Genomic DNA, 18,066 nt, shown 5'->3' on the forward strand with positions numbered 1-18,066 from the left:
CCACTCCAGTTTTAGGTCAGTGGACGGTTGGCACTCGTATCTGACACTCCTCTCCCTTCCCTCTCACATCCAACTCCCAAATTTGATCACTCCCCACCTTCAGCCCTGGCATGAGCCTGTGTGATCGGCTGTGCGAAAAGTAACAAAGATAAATAGATAAACAAAAACACCTGGTCCACAAAACTATGACTCGGATAAGTAACTTCGATAAACAAACCTTCTTGGGGAACACAGATAAATAAACAAACCTCATACAAAGATATATAATGGATTAAAAAAATCTCCTTTCTTCCCCCCCCCCTCCCTCACCCCCTTCTCTTTATGATAATGACAATTATGGTGTTTTTATTTATTTATCTATTATTATCTTTGATGTTGTTGTTATCATTAATGTTACGGTAACTAATGGTTTGTGACCAGGCTTGCTTCTTCTCTTATCAGTCCTAGAACTGTCGTTAGTATAGTGCAGCTCGAGTCGACCCAGTCGTCCTTAAAAAGTCGAGGAGAGAGACTGAGTGCTACTGCTCAGGCTCCTGCGGACACGGCTTCATTCGTTGCCTGTTCAAGCCAGAATTGAATATAAAGTTGCCTGTCACGTCTATGCTTTCAGTACCTGAATTGTGATACCACACCCTCATATCTTTCTGAGCTTGTTAACCCGTCCTTGCCAAACAGAGACCGTGTACAAGACCGTGGTCAGACCGGACTTAGAGTACACGGCCGCGGCTGGTATCCATCGTCTGGGACCCGACCTGTTAAAAAGACGTCACTGCGCTCAAGTTGAGAAGGTGCAGCACGGGGCAGCCTGCTACGTCTTCAATACCTACTGACAGCGATGGGACACCAGGCTGTGTGACCAGTACATCAGTGATGCTCAGTACGCTGCAATGGGAGCCTCTCTTAGAAAGAAGACAACTTGACACAGCTGGACTCCACACGGTCGTCAGAACCCAGCCCAACTGAGCTAAGGAAGAAGAAGGAGGAGGAGGAGGAGCACTGAGGAGGATTGCGAAGGAGCCCATAGTGGCATGAAGCAATGCGCAACATCCAAATACAAACGCCTTGTTAAATGGATATGCTGCCATCAACATGCAGGGGTCGAGGGAAATGAGTGAGTGCAGACAGACTTGCTGGTACGATGAGCGGTCTACATGGCCATCACAACATCGATCGTCCCAAAGAAAGCACGACACCAAGGGAATAGCCGTGAGTCTAATCCGACGGGCACAATAGCCGAATGGTTAAAGCGTTGGACTTTCAATCTGAGGGTCCTGGGTTCGAACCTCGGTGACGGCGCCTGGTGGGAAAAGGGTGGAGATTTTTCCCATCTCCCAAGTCAACATATGAGCAGACCTGCTAGTGCCTGAATCCCAATCGTGTGTATACACACGTAGAAGATCAAATACGCACGTTAAAGATAATATAATCCATGTCAGCCTTCGGTGGGTTACGGAAACAAGAACATACCCAGCATGCACATCCCCGGGAAAACGGAGTATGGCTGCCTACATGGCGGGGTAAATAAACAAAACGGTCATACGCGTAAAATGTTATATGTGTGTCTGAGTGAGTATGTGTGTGCTTGGAATCTGATTGGATGACACGGCAGCCGTCAGTCGGCTCTACCCAGGTAGGCAGCCTGTTGTGGAAATGACCCCGTGTTTGCAAAGCGTTTAGAGCTCGGTCTCCGACCGAGGATAGGCGCTGTGTAACTGAGTATCCATAGCAATCAACCCCGCCCCCCCCCCCCCCCGCCCCCCCCCCCCCCCCCCAAAAAAAAAAGGCAGTGCACGAGCCATGACTAACTAAACGAATACTGAATGATCATTGACATCATCTTCGTTCAAACCAACAGTTCTCAGATTTCTTCAAAATGGAACACGGTCCTCACTTACTGGGTCTTCCCAAATACAGGAGACTGAACTACCTGCTGGTTATGTTCATGGCATCACAGAGGTTGACAGCAGTGGCAAAACTGTGGAGATGTGTGTGCGTGCATACGTGTGTGTATGTTGTGGGAGCTGGTGTGTGAAGGAGGGATGGAGGGTGAGTATGTACGTGTGAATCGTGCGTGCGTGCGTGCGTGCGTGCGTGCGTGTGTGTGTGTGTGTGTGTGTGTGTGTGTGTGTGTGTGTGTGTGTGTGTGTGTGTGTGTGTGTGACGGTGCGCACAAGCAAGCCCGTACCTTGAGAATGAGCAAGGACTACTGATTCGGAATTGTCCAATATACAATTGATGGCACAAGTATGTACCCGAGAAGGTGCGCGCGCGCACACTCCAACCCACCCTCCAACCCACACCCACATTCACACACACCCACACCCACACCCGCCCACCCATCCACACACACACACACACACACACACACACACACACACACACTTTGATGAATGATGGAAGCAATGACAAAAACAATGTGCTTTTTTTTCTTTTTCCTTTTTTCCCCCTTTTTTTCATGTTTTCTTTGTGGCCTTCTATCATGGACACGTTGTGGGTGGGACAGTTCATTGTCTTCTTTGTTTTGCTTGTTTCTGTTTGTGTTGACATGATACAGTCATCCCTCCTTGCATTTGGTTATCTTCCTTCCCGCCGTCTGCCTGAAGAGAACCTGTGTCTGTCTGACGTGGAGAAGCCATTACTCCTTGATAAGGCTGTTTTCAGGAGCAACAGCAATTCCGGGGTCCATTCATTTTTCTTTTTCCTAAAAAATCATAACAGGTGACGGGTGGGACCCAGAGTCCTGTCGTATTTGTGCACAAATCAACTGTGACAGTGATGGAGAGGAGAGAGAAAGAGAGCAGAGATGGTACAGAGAGAGAGACGAGTGCATGAGAGAGAGAGAGAGAGAGAGAGGGGGGGGGGGGGCAGAGATATATATATATATAGAGAGAGAGAGATTGAGACTGAGATTGAGATGGTATATACATAAGGCCATGGCCCCTCAGAAGGGGGTGTGCATGAACACAACAACAACGTATTCAAATGTTTATGTTACATATGCATATCGTCTTTTAAATGATTTGTCGAGATAGACAGCCAACTGCTTTTTTTATGCTTTCGTTCGTTGATGACAACACTGCAATCAATTTAAATTAACACGGGTCTTTTGTATACATATCTGGTATAAACTGCTCTCTAATATCATTCAGTCCAGGACAAGAAAGCACAAGAGAGAGAGAGAGAGAGAGAGAGAGAGAGAGAGAGAGAGAGAGAGAGAGAGAGAGAGAACTGAACACTGAGCACTGAAATGTTCAATGTCATTAGCTGTAAAGCTCTAGTGACATAGTAGGTACAAATCAGAACAAAAATGGTGCAAAACAAATAAAATGGAGCAGACCGGAAAAACATAATCAAAGTAAACTAAACTACTAAGGGATAAACGGTCGTTTGCTTAAAATGTCCATGTGGCAGGCGGGTATTGTGCATCCCCCCCCCCCCCCCATCCCCCCAGTCGTTCGTCTCCAAGGTTTGAACAGTACACACATCATATCAAGAGAGAGAGAGAGAGAGAGAGAGAGAGAGAGAGAGAGAGAGAGAGAGAGAGAGAGTGCGAGCGTATAAAAGTCAGTCGACGTGATGACATAACAGTTGTCGCTTCCTTTGTGTCAAATAGTAATATGATTAGACTCGTCAGTTAATTTTTGAAAACATATCCGACAAGATCTGAAACTTTTCCCTTTCTCCTGATGGTGAACATTTGTTTTGCTAAGTAATTCTTGGACCCCGGTCTTTCTTGTTTACCCCTCTGATTCCACAACTTGGGTCATTCATTTGTGTTTGTCTGTTTGTTTGTTTGTTGTTTGTTGTTGTTGTTGTTGTTGCTTTTTTCTCTCGATATATCAAATTAACTGCATATGGGTCAGTAGTCTTTCTATATTTAATTTTTACATTATAATTTTATCTATTCATATAACCTGTATATTCATATATTTTTTATTCATCTATTTTTCTATTTATTCATTACTATTATTATCAGTATTGTATTATATCATTATTATTATCATCATCAGCAGCAGCAGCAGCCATCATCATCATTATTATAATTATGATAATAATAATTATCATCATCATCATCATTATCATTGCTATTATTATTATTATTATTATCGTCATCATTATCAGTCATCATCATCATCATCATTATCATCATTATCATTATCATTATAATTATACAACTCTACAATTAGAGAAGTAACTCTAAAAATCTTTCGGTCTGGATACCTATTCATATCACCTCCAACACCTTATCGATTGGTCCTTGGTTCATTATCGACATTTCCCGGCACAAACTTTCAGGAAAACACGTTCACACATTTTGCGATACCCCGCTGACAGACAACCAAACAAAAGAATTAAAACCGTTGTGAAAACGTGACCTCCTTGGCGAGTTTCCAGAACTGTTTTGAAGAAGAACTCAGAACTGTTTTAATGTACATCGGCCTTGGGCCACAATACAAAAGGACTCGGGTCAGTAAGGGTCAAAACAAAAGTTCGTCACGCGCACCCTGCATTTTGAGGCGTTGACATACAATGTTATACATTGGACAATACGTAAAGCAACGAGATGGACTAAAGCTGTCAAATGACAAATAACACTAAAGTAATGTTATCACAATACGATGTCTTTCACCATGAGCAAGGGAACATCAAACCATAGTTACGGTGAAGCGAAATTAAAAAAAAAAAAAATCACAACAGCCAACAGCAAAATAACATTATTTCTGACATTCTAAATTTACATTTTTATCCTTCTGCTCATAGCACGAATGTTTTGAAGAAGAGAGAGAGAGAGAGAGAGAGAGAGAGAGAGAGAGAGAGAGAGAGAGAGAGAGAGAGAGAGAGAGAGAAGAAGAAGAAGAAGAAGGAGGAGGAGGAGGAGAAGAAGAAGAAGAAGAAGAAGAAGAAGAAGAAGAAGAAGAAGAAGAAGAAGAAGATGCTTGGTTATTGAATGTCTTTTCGATGATTTGGATATTTATCAGTTGTATGATATTGTATTGCTCTCTGTGTCACAACATGTTTTTTTAGTGTGTGAAATTCGAACTGCTCTCCCCATTTCAGCGCTAACTTTTCTTTTTTTTTGTTCTTTTCGTTTCTTCTGTTTGAGATCGTATAACTATTTGTTTTCCAATGAACAAGGATTTTTTCTGCAGAATATTGCCATTTGTTGCTGTGGGCTTTTTTTCTTCTTTTTTCTTTTCTTTTTGCACTCTGTCTATCATCTCATCAGAATGACTAGCGTCCAGACTCACCAATTATGATATACCTGGTGCAGTGGAGGGGGGTGGAGTGGGGTGGGGAGAAAAGACTGGTGAATCCCGTGCGCTCTGATTCTCTCGCTTTCTAGACGACGTGTTACCACTCACTGATGATTACCACTAGGTAACCACTCTACTGTAAAACGGGAGAGAGATGCAAAAGAGAGCGACTGATGTGTGTACGTGTTGTCAAGTGTGCATACAGAACACTGCCCCGTGTCTGTGGAATATACAACACAACATCGTTATGAAGAGGAAAAGACGGGAGTGACCAAACACCACTGAAGTCAAGTGTTTCACCCTTCACACAACTATGGCGTTATGCAAGTCTCAAAAGAAAAGATCAGTTTAGTAAATTGTGAATTTAATTTCCCCAAGGAAAAAAAAAAAGAATTTCCATTATTTTCACGAAAATATCGAAGATGCAAAATTGTTGTAACAATATTTTTTTCAAAATGTATGGTCTGTTTGAAGATACTGCAACCGGCTTCTTTTCTATGGCTAATACTGGTTGTTGGCTCTGTGTGTGTGTGTGTGTGTGTGTGTGTGTGTGTGTGTGTGTGTGTGTGTGTGTGTGTGTGTGTGTGTGTGTTAAAATAGATAAATTGGCATCCAAAGTGAAATTGTTTCACTTGCAGGCACACGAAGCATCGTAACAAAGCACTGGCTTTTGTACAAGGTGATATTGTCGTGTGTTGTATTGCATTTCTACAAGGGGATATTGTCGTGTGTTGTATTGCATTTCTACAAGGGGATATTGTCGTGTGTTGTCATGTATTTCTACAAGGGGATATTGTCGTGTGTTGTATTGCATTTCTACAAGGGGATATTGTCGTGTGTTGTCATGTATTTCTACAAGGGGATATTGTCGTGTGTTGTCATGTATTTCTACAAGGGGATATTGTCGTGTGTTGTATTGCATTTCTACAAGATGATATTGTCGTGTGTTGTCATGCATTTCTACAAAGGTGATATTGTCGTGTGTTGTATTGCATTTCTACAAGGTGATATTGTCGTGTGTTGTCGTGTATTTCTACAAGGGGGTATTGTCGTGTGTTGTCATGTATTTCTACAAGGGGATATTGTCGTGTGTTGTCATGTATTTCTACAAGGGGATATTGTCGTGTGTTGTCATGTATTTCTACAAGGGGATATTGTCGTGTGTTGTATTGCATTTCTACAAGGTGATATTGTCGTGTGTTGTCATGTATTTCTACAAGGGGATATTGTCGTGTGTTGTATTGCATTTCTACAAGGTGATATTGTCGTGTGTTGCCATGTATTTCTACAAGGGGATATTGTCGTGTGTTGTATTGCATTTCTACAAGGGGATATTGTCGTGTGTTGTCATGTATTTCTACAAGGGGATATTGTCGTGTATTGTCATGTATTTCTACAAGGGGATATTGTCGTGTGTTGTATTGCATTTCTACAAGGTGATATTGTCGTGTGTTGTCATGCATTTCTACAAGGTGATATTGTCGTGTGTTGTCATGCATTTCTACAAGGGGATATTGTCGTGTATTGTCATGCATTTCTACAAGGTGATATTGTCGTGTGTTGTCATGTATTTCTACAAGGGGATATTGTCGTGTGTTGTCATGTATTTCTACAAGGGGATATTGTCGTGTGTTGTCATGTATTTCTACAAGGGGGTATTGTCGTGTGTTGTCATGTATTTCTACAAGGGGATATTGTCGTGTGTTGTCATGTATTTCTACAAGGGGATATTGTCGTGTGTTGTCATGTATTTCTACAAGGGGATATTGTCGTGTGTTGTCATGTATTTCTACAAGGTGGTACTGTCATATGAGGCGCTGTAGCAACGATTTTCATTGTTAGAAGGGAAAATAGTACAGCACATATTATGGAACAGTGAAGATAGTTTACTGCAGCAAAAACTTTTCAGTTATGAACCTTTAACGCGGTTTCGACAAATAACGAAATAGTCAAAAGCAGCAAATGAAATGAAATGTAATGTTGGTATCAAACTCTTGTACTTAAAGTGCACTGCACTGTGATTTTTATTTTATTTTATTTTATTTTTAAAATTAAATGTCCATTTGTCCGCATCGTTTTCGTACTATAACCCTACACCTCTGATACGTCATCCCAAGATAGACGCTATAAAAACTATCAATGATGATAATGACCCCCTCACTCCATCAGCACAACCGGCTCTCCACAGCGTCCTGCTGGCTGCCAGGCGTGGAGTAGTGACTAACCGCTAGATACCTCTACGCCCCCCCCCCCAGCCCCCCCGCCGACCCCCCTCCCCCTCCCACCCCCTCCCAGTCCTTCGGTCCCTCCACTCCCCACCCATGCCTACGCAACACTTTTTTCTTTATTATTTATCTACTTATTTACTTCCTTTTTTTGTGTGTGGTTTTTGTTGTTGTTTGTTTGTTTGTTTTTGCTATTGAAGTGGCGACTATTGTGCATTCATGATCAGGCTTTATTCAGAGCTGACATTGGCCATGGCTTGCTAGGACGACAGGCAACCGTGATGAAATCACCTCCATAGCAGCTTATGGATTATGAAAAACGTAAGTTCGGCTTTGTTGTTGTTTGACTGATATGGATACTTATATAGCGCCTATCCTCGGTCGGAGACCAAGCTCTAATCGCTTTACAAACACGGGGTCATTTGCACAACAGGCTGCCTACCTGTGTAGAGCCGACTGACGGCTGCCGTTGGGCGCTCATCATTCATTTCCTGTGTCATTCAATCAGATTTCAGGCACACACACACACACACACACACACACACACACACACACACACACACAAACACACACACACATAAAATTATACACACTCAGAGAGACATATAACATTTTACGTGTATGACCGTTTTGTTTATTCACTCCGCCATGTAGGCAGCAATTCTCCGTTTTCGGGGGGATAGGGGTATATGTGTGTGTGTGTGTGGGGGGGGGGGGTGCATGCTGGATATGTTCTTGTTTCCATAATCCACCGAACGCTGGCATGGATTACAGGATATTTAACGTGCGTATTTGATCTTCTGCTTGCGTATACACAAGAAGGGGGTTCAGGCACTAGCAGGTCTGCACATACGTTGACCTGGGAGATCAGAAAAATCTCCACCATTTACCCACCAGGCGCCGTCACCAGGTTCGAACCCGGGACCCTCAGATTGAATTGAAAGTCTAACGCTTTAACCATTCGGCTATTGCGATCGTTTTGTGTCTTTTTTTTTTTTTTTTTTTTGGTCATCACCAAGGGGAAAAAACAACATAATCTCTTCGAGTGAAAGTAACAAGAACAACAACAAAACAAACATGCTGACTCTAGTTATTCAGCTTGAAGTAGAAGAAGATCCTCTCCAGACACCTCACCTCTCTTGCCCTTGTCTCAGTGCCCGCTGTCCGCTGGCATCTATCAGTGTCAGGCTGGTAGGAGGCTGTACAGGCTGGTATGAGGCTGTCAGTGTCAGGCTGGTATGAGGCTGTACAGGCTGGTATGAGGCTGTCAGTGTCAGGCTGGTATGAGGCTGTACAGGCTGGTATGAGGCTGTACAGGCTGGTATGAGACTGTCAGTGTCAGGCTGGTATGAGGCTGTACAGGCTGGTATGAGGCTGTCAGTGTCAGGCTGGTATGAGGCTGTACAGACTGGTATGAGGCTATCAGTGTCAGGCTGGTATGAGGCTGTCAGTGTCAGGCTGGTATGAGGCTGTACAGGCTGGTATGAGGCTGTCAGTGTCAGGCTGGTATGAGGCTGTACAGGCTGGTATGAGGCTGTCAGTGTCAGGCTGGTATGAGGCTGTACAGGCTGGTATCAGGCTGTCAGTGTCAGGCTGGTATGAGGCTGTCAGTGTCAGGCTGGTATGAGGCTGTACAGACTGGTATGAGGCTATCAGTGTCAGGCTGGTATGAGGCTGTACAGGCTGGTATGAGGCTGTCAGTGTTAGGCTGGTATGATACTGTACAGGCTGGTATGAGGCTGTCAGTGTTAGGCTGGTATGAGACTGTACAGGCTAGTATGAGGCTGTCAGTGTTAGGCTGGTATGATACTGTACAGGCTGGTATGAGGCTGTCAGTGTTAGGCTGGTATGATACTGTACAGGTTGGTATGAGGCTGTCAGTGTTAGGCTGGTATGAGACTGTACAGGCTGGTATGAGACTGTCAGTGTCAGGCTGTGTGTGTCAGGCTGGTATGAGACTGTCAGTGTCAGGCTGTGTGTGTCAGGCTGGTATGAGGCCCAGATCGGATGAAAGTCTGAAATGTGTCCGTCACTTACGGGGTGTTCAGTTCTGTAATGCCCCAGGACATCACCTGTTCAACCCCCTACTATCAACAATAACCCTCCTACTAACAACAGTACTATCAACAATAATCCCCTCTACTTACAACAGTAATACCCCTACTAACAACAATAACCCCCTACTAACAACAATAAACAGCCCCGACTAACATCAATAACCCCCCTACTAACAACAATAAGTCCTGATTCCACCTACTAACAACAATAATCCCCTTTAACAGCAACAACCCGCCTTATTATCAACAGTAATGGCTCAGTTGCGGAGCCAAGGCTGAAGGATTGTTCCCCCTCTCACCCATTTCCCTAAGCCCTCCCCCTCCCCCCCCACCTCCGCCCCCCCCCTCCTCCCCCCGCATTCCCCTTAAATCCACATATTCATCCGTGAATTGCAAGTGTTTAGGTGTTCGAGTCTAACATGATCGAATGGCCTTTTGGGGCGAACAATTCACCATACACCACTCTGGCTCTAGCTGGCAGTCTGTGTGTGCACATTCACATCATCACTATAACGAGGAAGTGTCATGTAGTACGTGTGATCTTCAGCTGGGTGTTGTGAGAACCAAGTCGTTTGTTCAAAACCCTGTGGATGTCCGCTGTTCCTATCAACATTTCTGTGATTCACCCTGAACATGGATTTAGTGTAGACCCAAAGAAAATCTTCGTATCGGTAAGTAATAGACGGAATTCCAACTGTGGCAACGTTTTATTTATCGTGAATTCCGGTCCAAATTTGTGTTCAACCCCACCTTTGTTTTTTGAATGTTGCGTACACTGACTAACTGATGTGTTTGCTGTTGTTGTTTTTTTTACACACAGGATATTTTTCTGGTCTATGTTTTTTTCTTGTTCGTGGATGTTCGCTTGTTTCCCCCCATTCATTTTGAAGAGTAACTGAAGCTTACACTGTCATGATCATCATGTTGTTCATTGCCCAGTACTTACAATGTCATGATTATCATGTTGTTCATTGCCCAGTGCTTACACTGTCATGATTATCATGTTGTTCATTGCCCAGTGCTTACACTGTCATGATTATCATGTTGTTCATTGTCCAGTACTTACACTGTCATGATCATCATGTTCTTCATTGCCCAGTACTTACAATGTCATGATTATCATGTTGTTCATTGCCCAGTGCTTACACTGTCATGATTATCATGTTGTTCATTGCCCAGTACTTACACTGTCATGATTATCATGTTCTTCATTGCCCAGTACTTACAGTGTCATGATTATCATGTTGTTCATTGCCCAGTACTTACAATGACATGATTATCATGTTGTTCATTGCCCAGTACTTACACTGTCATGATTATCATGTTGTTCATTGTCCAGTACTTACACTGTCATGATTATCATGTTGTTCATTGTCCAGTACTTACACTGTCATGATTATCATGTTGTTCATTGCCCAGTACTTACACTGTCATGATCATCATGTTGTTCATTGTCCAGTACTTACAATGTCATGATTATCATGTTGTTCATTGCCCAGTACTTACAGTGTCATGATCATCATGTTGTTCATTGTCCAGTACTTACACTGTCATGATCATCATGTTGTTCATTGCCCAGTACTTACAGTGTCATGATCATCATGTTGTTCATTGTCCAGTACTTACAGTGTCATGATTATCATGTTGTTCATTGCCCAGTACTTACACTGTCATGATCATCATGTTGTTCATTGCCCAGTACTTACACTGTCATGATCATCATGTTGTTCATTGTCCAGTACTTACACTGTCATGATTATCATGTTGTTCATTGCCCAGTACTTACAGTGTCATGATCATCATGTTGTTCATTGCCCAGTACTTACACTGTCATGATCATCATGTTGTTCATTGCCCAGTACTTACACTGTCATGATCATCATGTTGTTCATTGCCCAGTGCTTACACTGTCATGATTATCATGTTGTTCATTGCCCAGTACTTACACTGTCATGATCATCATGTTGTTCATTGCCCAGTACTTACACTGTCATGATTATCATGTTGTTCATTGCCCAGTACTTACAGTGTCATGATTATCATGTTGTTCATTGCCCAGTGCTTACAGTGTCATGATTATCATGTTGTTCATTGTCCAGTACTTACACTGTCATGATTATCATGTTGTTCATTGCCCAGTACTTAGACTGTCATGATTATCATGTTGTTCATTGCTCAGTACTTACAGTGTCATGATTATCATGTTGTTCATTGCCCAGTCGATCTCAAGGGATCATGTCGGAACAGTGAAAATACGTAAACGTGTAATCTTAAAGTCGAAAAAGAAACTATGGAAACCCATTTGTGTAATACAAATGACAAAGCCATTCGTTCCATGACAGATAAATTGCACCTTTTCCAGAATCAAATTGCCTCGGGATGGATTCTGCGTTGATGAATTTCTGAAATTCGTAATACCAACACTTTGTACAGATTAGGGTTACAAATAGGCAGTGTCATCTCGCTTCTGACAATCGAAATAGCTATGCCTGTTCAAGTACCTCCAAATTTGCTCAAGTGATGAATTTCAAACATTGTGTTTGCGAATTTGACAGAATGAGATCAACGTAGCATACATGATTCTTGATTGGTGAAACCCGTCCTTGTTGGCATATTACCGATGTGCGCTATATCACATTGTACTACAAAACTACAACCCCATTTTGTGTAGGCTATGCAGAATAGAAACATATATTTGATTAGGCTTTTTTCCTTACCGGTGCAGCCTTTTTCTTCTTCTTCTTCTTTTTCCGTGCACTAATCTGTGCTGTTTAAAACAGTAACATTGAGGTTATTACACTGCTTTTATCATGATCCCCCCACCCCCACCATTTCTCCATTAGCTTCACAGGAAAAAGTGTTTCAATTTTCAATAAATACAACGGCTGCTTCAACACTGTAATTACCTTCCTGCCCTTACAGATATTGTTGGATGACATGAGCACCCAGTTTCATGAATTGTTTCATCATATATCGTCCGTGTGTGTGTGTGTGTGTGTGTGTGTGTGTGTGTGTGTGTGTGTGTGTGTGTGTGTGTGTGTGTGTGTGTGTGTGAAGCATCGTCACTCTGTGTGTGTGTGTGTGTGTGTGTAAGAGAGAGAGAGAGAGAGTGTGTGTGTGTGTGTGTGTGTAAGAGAGAGAGAGAGAGAGAGAGAGAGAGAGAGAGAGAGTGTGTGTCCCCAGATGCGCGCGTGTGTGTGTGTCTATGTGTCTGTCTGTTCGACCGGCGATAACAGCCTAAATATCTTATCGCCAGGAAAGAAACGTTCAAAAACGTATTCTATACAAAAAGCCTCATCTGTTATCAAACTTACTTCGATACTAACGGATGCGACACAAAAGCAGAATCCAGTTCATTTGGCTGTTCACTCCGTTCACAGAGGACGGGTTAGGCAGCCGGCAATGAGTCACGGAGATCCTTTTCCGGAGTTACAACCCAGCAAAGTCCGCTGTTAAGTGCCTGTTTACAGCGTGCCCACAGGAGCCTCGTGTATAACAAGGCGGATTTATTCCAGAAAGATAGAATAACTCTTTGCCAGTAGTGTTCTTGTGTGATGTCACACATCGTTCCTGTCTTACCTCCCTTGATTTGAAAATAACCTCTTCTTTAGTGTCGTTGACAAGTCAGCAATTTTGGGACATAGGCAAAAACTGATCAGTCCGTCAGTATCTTATTTTTCCCCAAATAAACTCTCTCTCTCTCTCTCTGTGTGTGTGTGTGTGTGTGTGTGTGAGTGTGTGTGTGTGTGTGTGTGTGTGTGTGTGTGTGTGTGTGTGTGTGTGTGTGTGTGTGTGTGTGTGTGTGCACTGTATACAAAATAAAACACACAAAAAATCACAATTTACATACAAATTACTGAACATAACACATCCAGTGATCAGTGTGTGCGTTTGTGTGTGCACGGTGTGTGTGTGTGTCAAGTCAAGTCAAGTCAAGATTTTATTTCATGATGGTAAATTGAATAAGCAACAATTACTTTTTTTTACATCAAGCCATCAATGAAAATAATAATTAAAAAAAAACCCAATAAAAATAGATTAATAAAAATTAAAAAGAAGGAAAAAAAGAAAGAAAAAAAATAGAAGAAAAAATAGGAGAGAGAGAGAGACAGAGAGAGAGAAGAAACAAGCAGGTGTGTGTGTGTGTGTGTGTGTGTGTGTGTGTGTGTGTGTGTGCGTGCGTGTGCGTGTGTGTGTGTGTGTGTGTGCGTGTGTGTGTGCGTGTGTGTGTGTGTGTGCGTGTGTGTGTGTGTGTGTGTGTGTGTGTGTGTGTGTGTGTGCGTGTGCGCGTGTGTGTGTGTGTCCTTCGGCCTCTCTCCCCACTCCCCATTTCTTTCTCGCTCCTCTCTTGTTCCTCCATACCAGTATTCACATTGCCTTTGAAGCTATGTTGTGTAGCAGGTCCTCATTTTGTTTTCTTCTTTGCAGTTGCATGTGAAAATCCCTTTTGAACAGACTTTCAATCCAATGTAAAACAAAGTACGATGCAATACAAACGTGCATTTGCGCGTAATTGGGCGAGGGATGGGTGGAAACCGGGTGGTCAAGGGGAGGAAGTATGCCAATTCGCGTGTGTGTGGGTGGAGGGGAGTGGGGGGTGTATGTGAGTGTGTGTGTGTGTGTGTGTGTGTGTGTGTGTGTGTGTGTGTGTGTGTGTGTGTGTGTGTGTCCCCAGGGTGTGTGTGTGTATGTATGTGCGAGCGTGCGCGCGCACGTGCGTATAAGCATTTATATGCGTTTATGATTCATCAGGTGGTGGAGACACAGCCACCATGTTGCGTCGCTTGAAGCTGGGAAGGAAGAAGAAGAAGGTGAAAGGAGGCAGGGAGGTGGAGGGGGAGGAGGAGGGTGGGGCCACCAACCGGAAACAGGAAGTTGAGGACGCCACTTCATCTCCTTTGCCGCCGTAAGTGTGAGCCCAGTCCCAGTGCCTTGTTTGAGTCTGTTGTCCTGCCTGATCTCCCCTGTCTGTCAGTCTGTCTGTCTGCCTGCTTGTATGTCTGCCTGCCTATTGAGAGACCATACCGTGCATTACAGTTGGGGCAGTCTCTGGCTGTCCGTCTACCCGTCTCAATGTATGTGTTGGAGTCCATGCTGCTGTGCGCAGTATACTGTCTGCCAGAGCTCTCTCTCTCTCTTTCTCTGTGTGTGTGTGTGTGTGTGTGTGTGTGTGTGTGTGTTTGTCTTTTTTTTCCTACCGACGTTTGCCTTAGTGGGACGACCGTTCTGTTATTGTGGGTTCTTTTACATGTGCATAAGCGCCGCTACACACGGGTCCTCAGTTTTTGCGTTTTATCCCGCGAATGTCTAGCGTCCAGACCACCACTCAAGGTCTAGTGGAGGGGGAGAAAATACTGTTAAGTGTGGGATTCGATCCTGTGCACTCATGTTCTCTCGTTTCCAGGGCGGACGCTTTACCTGACACGGTCATAACACCACTTGTGTCAGTATATTGTATGAGAATGTGCTCGATTCTCTACAGTATGATATTTGATTTACAAATGCGGCAGGAAAAAGAAATTAATGATGAGCAAGGGAAATTTTGAGCGGTGGAAACAAAGCAATAGAATCGAATCATCTAGAATAACGATAGAGTCAAATGACCAATTAAAAAAAACAACAAAAGATAGTGTCCATTAGCCATCGTCTTGTGGACATATGGATAAATTTTAGAAAAAAAAAGTCGTAAGTTTAGAGAGGAAGCTGTATGTTATTTAGATTTGATGATCACTTTGCTCCTCTGTAACAGCTGTGCCAGCTTTCTCTCTGCACTAAAAAGGAGAGAGAGAGAGAGAGAGAGAGAGAGAGAGAATATGTGTGTGTTTACGTCTGCGAGAGAGAACGATTGAGAGATTTGACATAACGTTGGGTACATGTTTGTGCGCGCTCACTTGCACACTATTTCCTCTGTGTGTGTGTGTGTGTGTGTGTGTGTGTGTGTGTGTGTGTGTGTGTGTGTGTGTGTGTGACTGCCGGAGAGAGAGTGAGAGAGAGATTGTCTTTGTATCTCAGTGTCTCTGTCCCTCACATCATTCATTTTGTCTAACTCAAGCACACTCACAGACTCTTGAGTCATATACAGCACGTGCATGTGATAACGTGCGACACACATACACAGTTCACTAGCACACAAACGTGTGACGTACTCCTAGTGACACTCTCACAACACACAGTGAAGACGGATACGCTGCCACTTCGTGATTCACAAGCATTCACAGACCGGCACATAGACACACCCTACTTCACTCATACACTCTTTTACACGACCCTGTGTGTCAGAGAGAGAGGGACAGACAGACAGACAGACAGACGGGAAGGCAGAGAGAGAGAAAGGGGGGGGGACAGACAGACAGACAGACAGACGGGAAGGCAGAGAGAGAGAAAGGGGGGGGGGGGCACAGACAGACAGACAGACAGACGGGAAGGCAGAGAGAAAGTAAAGGGGGGGGGGACAGACAGACAGACAGACGGGAAGGCAGAGAGAGAGAAAGGGGGGGGAGGACAGACAGACAGACAGACAGACAGAGACGGGAAGGCAGAGAGAGAGAAAAGGGGGGGGGGGGGGACAGACAGACAGACAGACAGACAGACGGGAAGGCAGAGAGAGAGCAAGGGGGGGGGAGGACAGACAGACAGACAGACGGGAAGGCAGAGAGAGAGAAAAGGGGGGGGGGGACAGACAGACAGACAGACGAGCAGAGAGAGAGAAAGGGGAGGGGGACAGACAGACAGACAGACTGGGAAGGCAGAGAGAGAGAAAAGGGGGGAGGGACAGACAGACAGACAGACGACAGACAACGGGAAGGCAGAGAGAGAGAAAAGGGGGGGGGGGGACAGACAGACAGACAGACAGACAGACGGGAAGGCAGAGAGAGAGAAAAGGGGGGGGGGACAGACAGACAGACAGACAGACGGGAAGGCAGAGAGAGAGAAAAGGGGGGGGGGACAGACAGATCAGACAGACAGACAGACGGGAAGGCAGAGAGAGAGAAAAGGGGGGGGGAGGACAGACAGACAGACAGACAGACGGGAAGGCACAGAGAGAGAAAAAGGGGGGGGGACAGACAGACAGACAGACAGACAGACGGGAAGGCACAGAGAGAGAAAAAGGGGGGGGGACAGACAGACAGACAGACAGACAGACAGACGGGAAGGCACAGAGAGAGAAAAAGGGGGGGGGGACAGACAGACAGACAGACAGACGGGAAGGCAGAGAGAGAGAAAAGGGGGGGGGGACAGACAGACAGACAGACAGACGGGAAGGCAGAGAGAGAGAAAAGGGGGGGGGGAGACAGACAGACAGACAGACGGGAAGGCAGAGAGAGAAAAGGGGGGGGGGAGGACAGACAGACAGACAGACAGACGGGAAGGCAGAGAGAGAGAAAAAGGGGGGGACAGACAGACAGACAGCCAGACAGACGGGAAGGCAGAGAGAGAGAAAAGGGGGGGGGGGACAGACAGGGCAGACAGACAGACAGACAGACGGGAAGGCAGAGAGAGAGAAAAGGGGGGGGGGACAGACAGACAGACAGACAGACAGACAGACAGACAGACGGGAAGGCAGAGAGAGAGAAAAGGGGGGGGGGGACAGACAGACAGACAGACAGACAGACAGACGGGAAGGCAGAGAGAGAGAAAAGGGGGGGGGCGACAGACAGACAGACAGACAGACAGACGGGAAGGCAGAGAGAGAGAAAAGGGGGGGGGGCAGACAGACAGACAGACAGACAGACGGGAAGGCAGAGAGAGAGAAAGGGGGGGGGGGACAGACAGACAGACAGACAGACAGACAGACAGACAGACAGACGGGAAGGCAGAGAGAGAGAAAAGGGGGGGGGGGGACAGACAGACAGCCAGACAGACAGACGGGAAGGCAGAGAGAGAGAAAAGGGGGGGGGGGACAGACAGACAGACAGACAGACGGGAAGGCAGAGAGAGAGAGAGAGTTGGGGAGGGGGGGGGGGACACATAGGATCTGACTAAAGCAGGACATGAGTTACCTGTGCAACATTGACACAGTCAAGACCAAGCAGGCGTCGTGTGTGAGTAACAGCCGGAGTAGGGCAAGGGTCGACAGTTTCACAAGAAGATTTTTTTTTTCCATGGTCAGCACGCTTCGTTCAGTCTGAGCATCTCAGTTTCAGTTTCAGTTTCTCAAGGAGACGTCACTGCGTTCGGAAAAATCCATACACGCTACACCACATCTGCTAGGCAGATGCCTGACCAGCAGCATAGCCCAACACGCTTGGTCAGGCCCTGAGTGCACGAGGAAGGTGGCAGAATGGTTAAGACACTCATCTGCCATACAGAGGCCGTGCCTGGGAGTCTGGGTTTGAATCCCGCTCTCGCTCTTTCTCCCAAGTTTGACTGGAAAATCAAAGTGAGCGTATAGTCATTGGGGTGACTGAGACGATAAAGCTAGGCCCCGTGTGCAACACGCACTTTGCGCACTGAAAAAGAACCCATGGCAACAGCAGCGTTTCCTCTGTCAATTTTTAAAAAAAGCTGAAATCCACTCTGATAGGTAAA

The 18,066-nt window shown here is 45.0% G+C and overlaps 1 protein-coding gene across 1 annotated transcript in view; it reads left to right on the top strand.

Moving 5' to 3' along the window:
• Window positions 1-10,056: 10,056 nt before the first annotated feature.
• LOC143300605 (ras-related protein Rab-25-like) overlaps window positions 10,057-18,066 on the top strand; it is a 22,703-nt gene continuing 14,693 nt past the window's right edge. The window contains exons 1-2 of the mRNA XM_076614385.1: window positions 10,057-10,208; window positions 14,290-14,443. Coding sequence (XP_076470500.1) covers window positions 14,310-14,443 — 134 coding nt within the window. The 5' untranslated portion in view covers window positions 10,057-10,208; window positions 14,290-14,309. The remainder of the gene's footprint in view (window positions 10,209-14,289; window positions 14,444-18,066) is intronic.

This window comes from Babylonia areolata, chromosome 26 (genome assembly GCF_041734735.1).
Source record: "Babylonia areolata isolate BAREFJ2019XMU chromosome 26, ASM4173473v1, whole genome shotgun sequence".
NCBI lineage: Eukaryota > Metazoa > Mollusca > Gastropoda > Neogastropoda > Buccinidae > Babylonia > Babylonia areolata.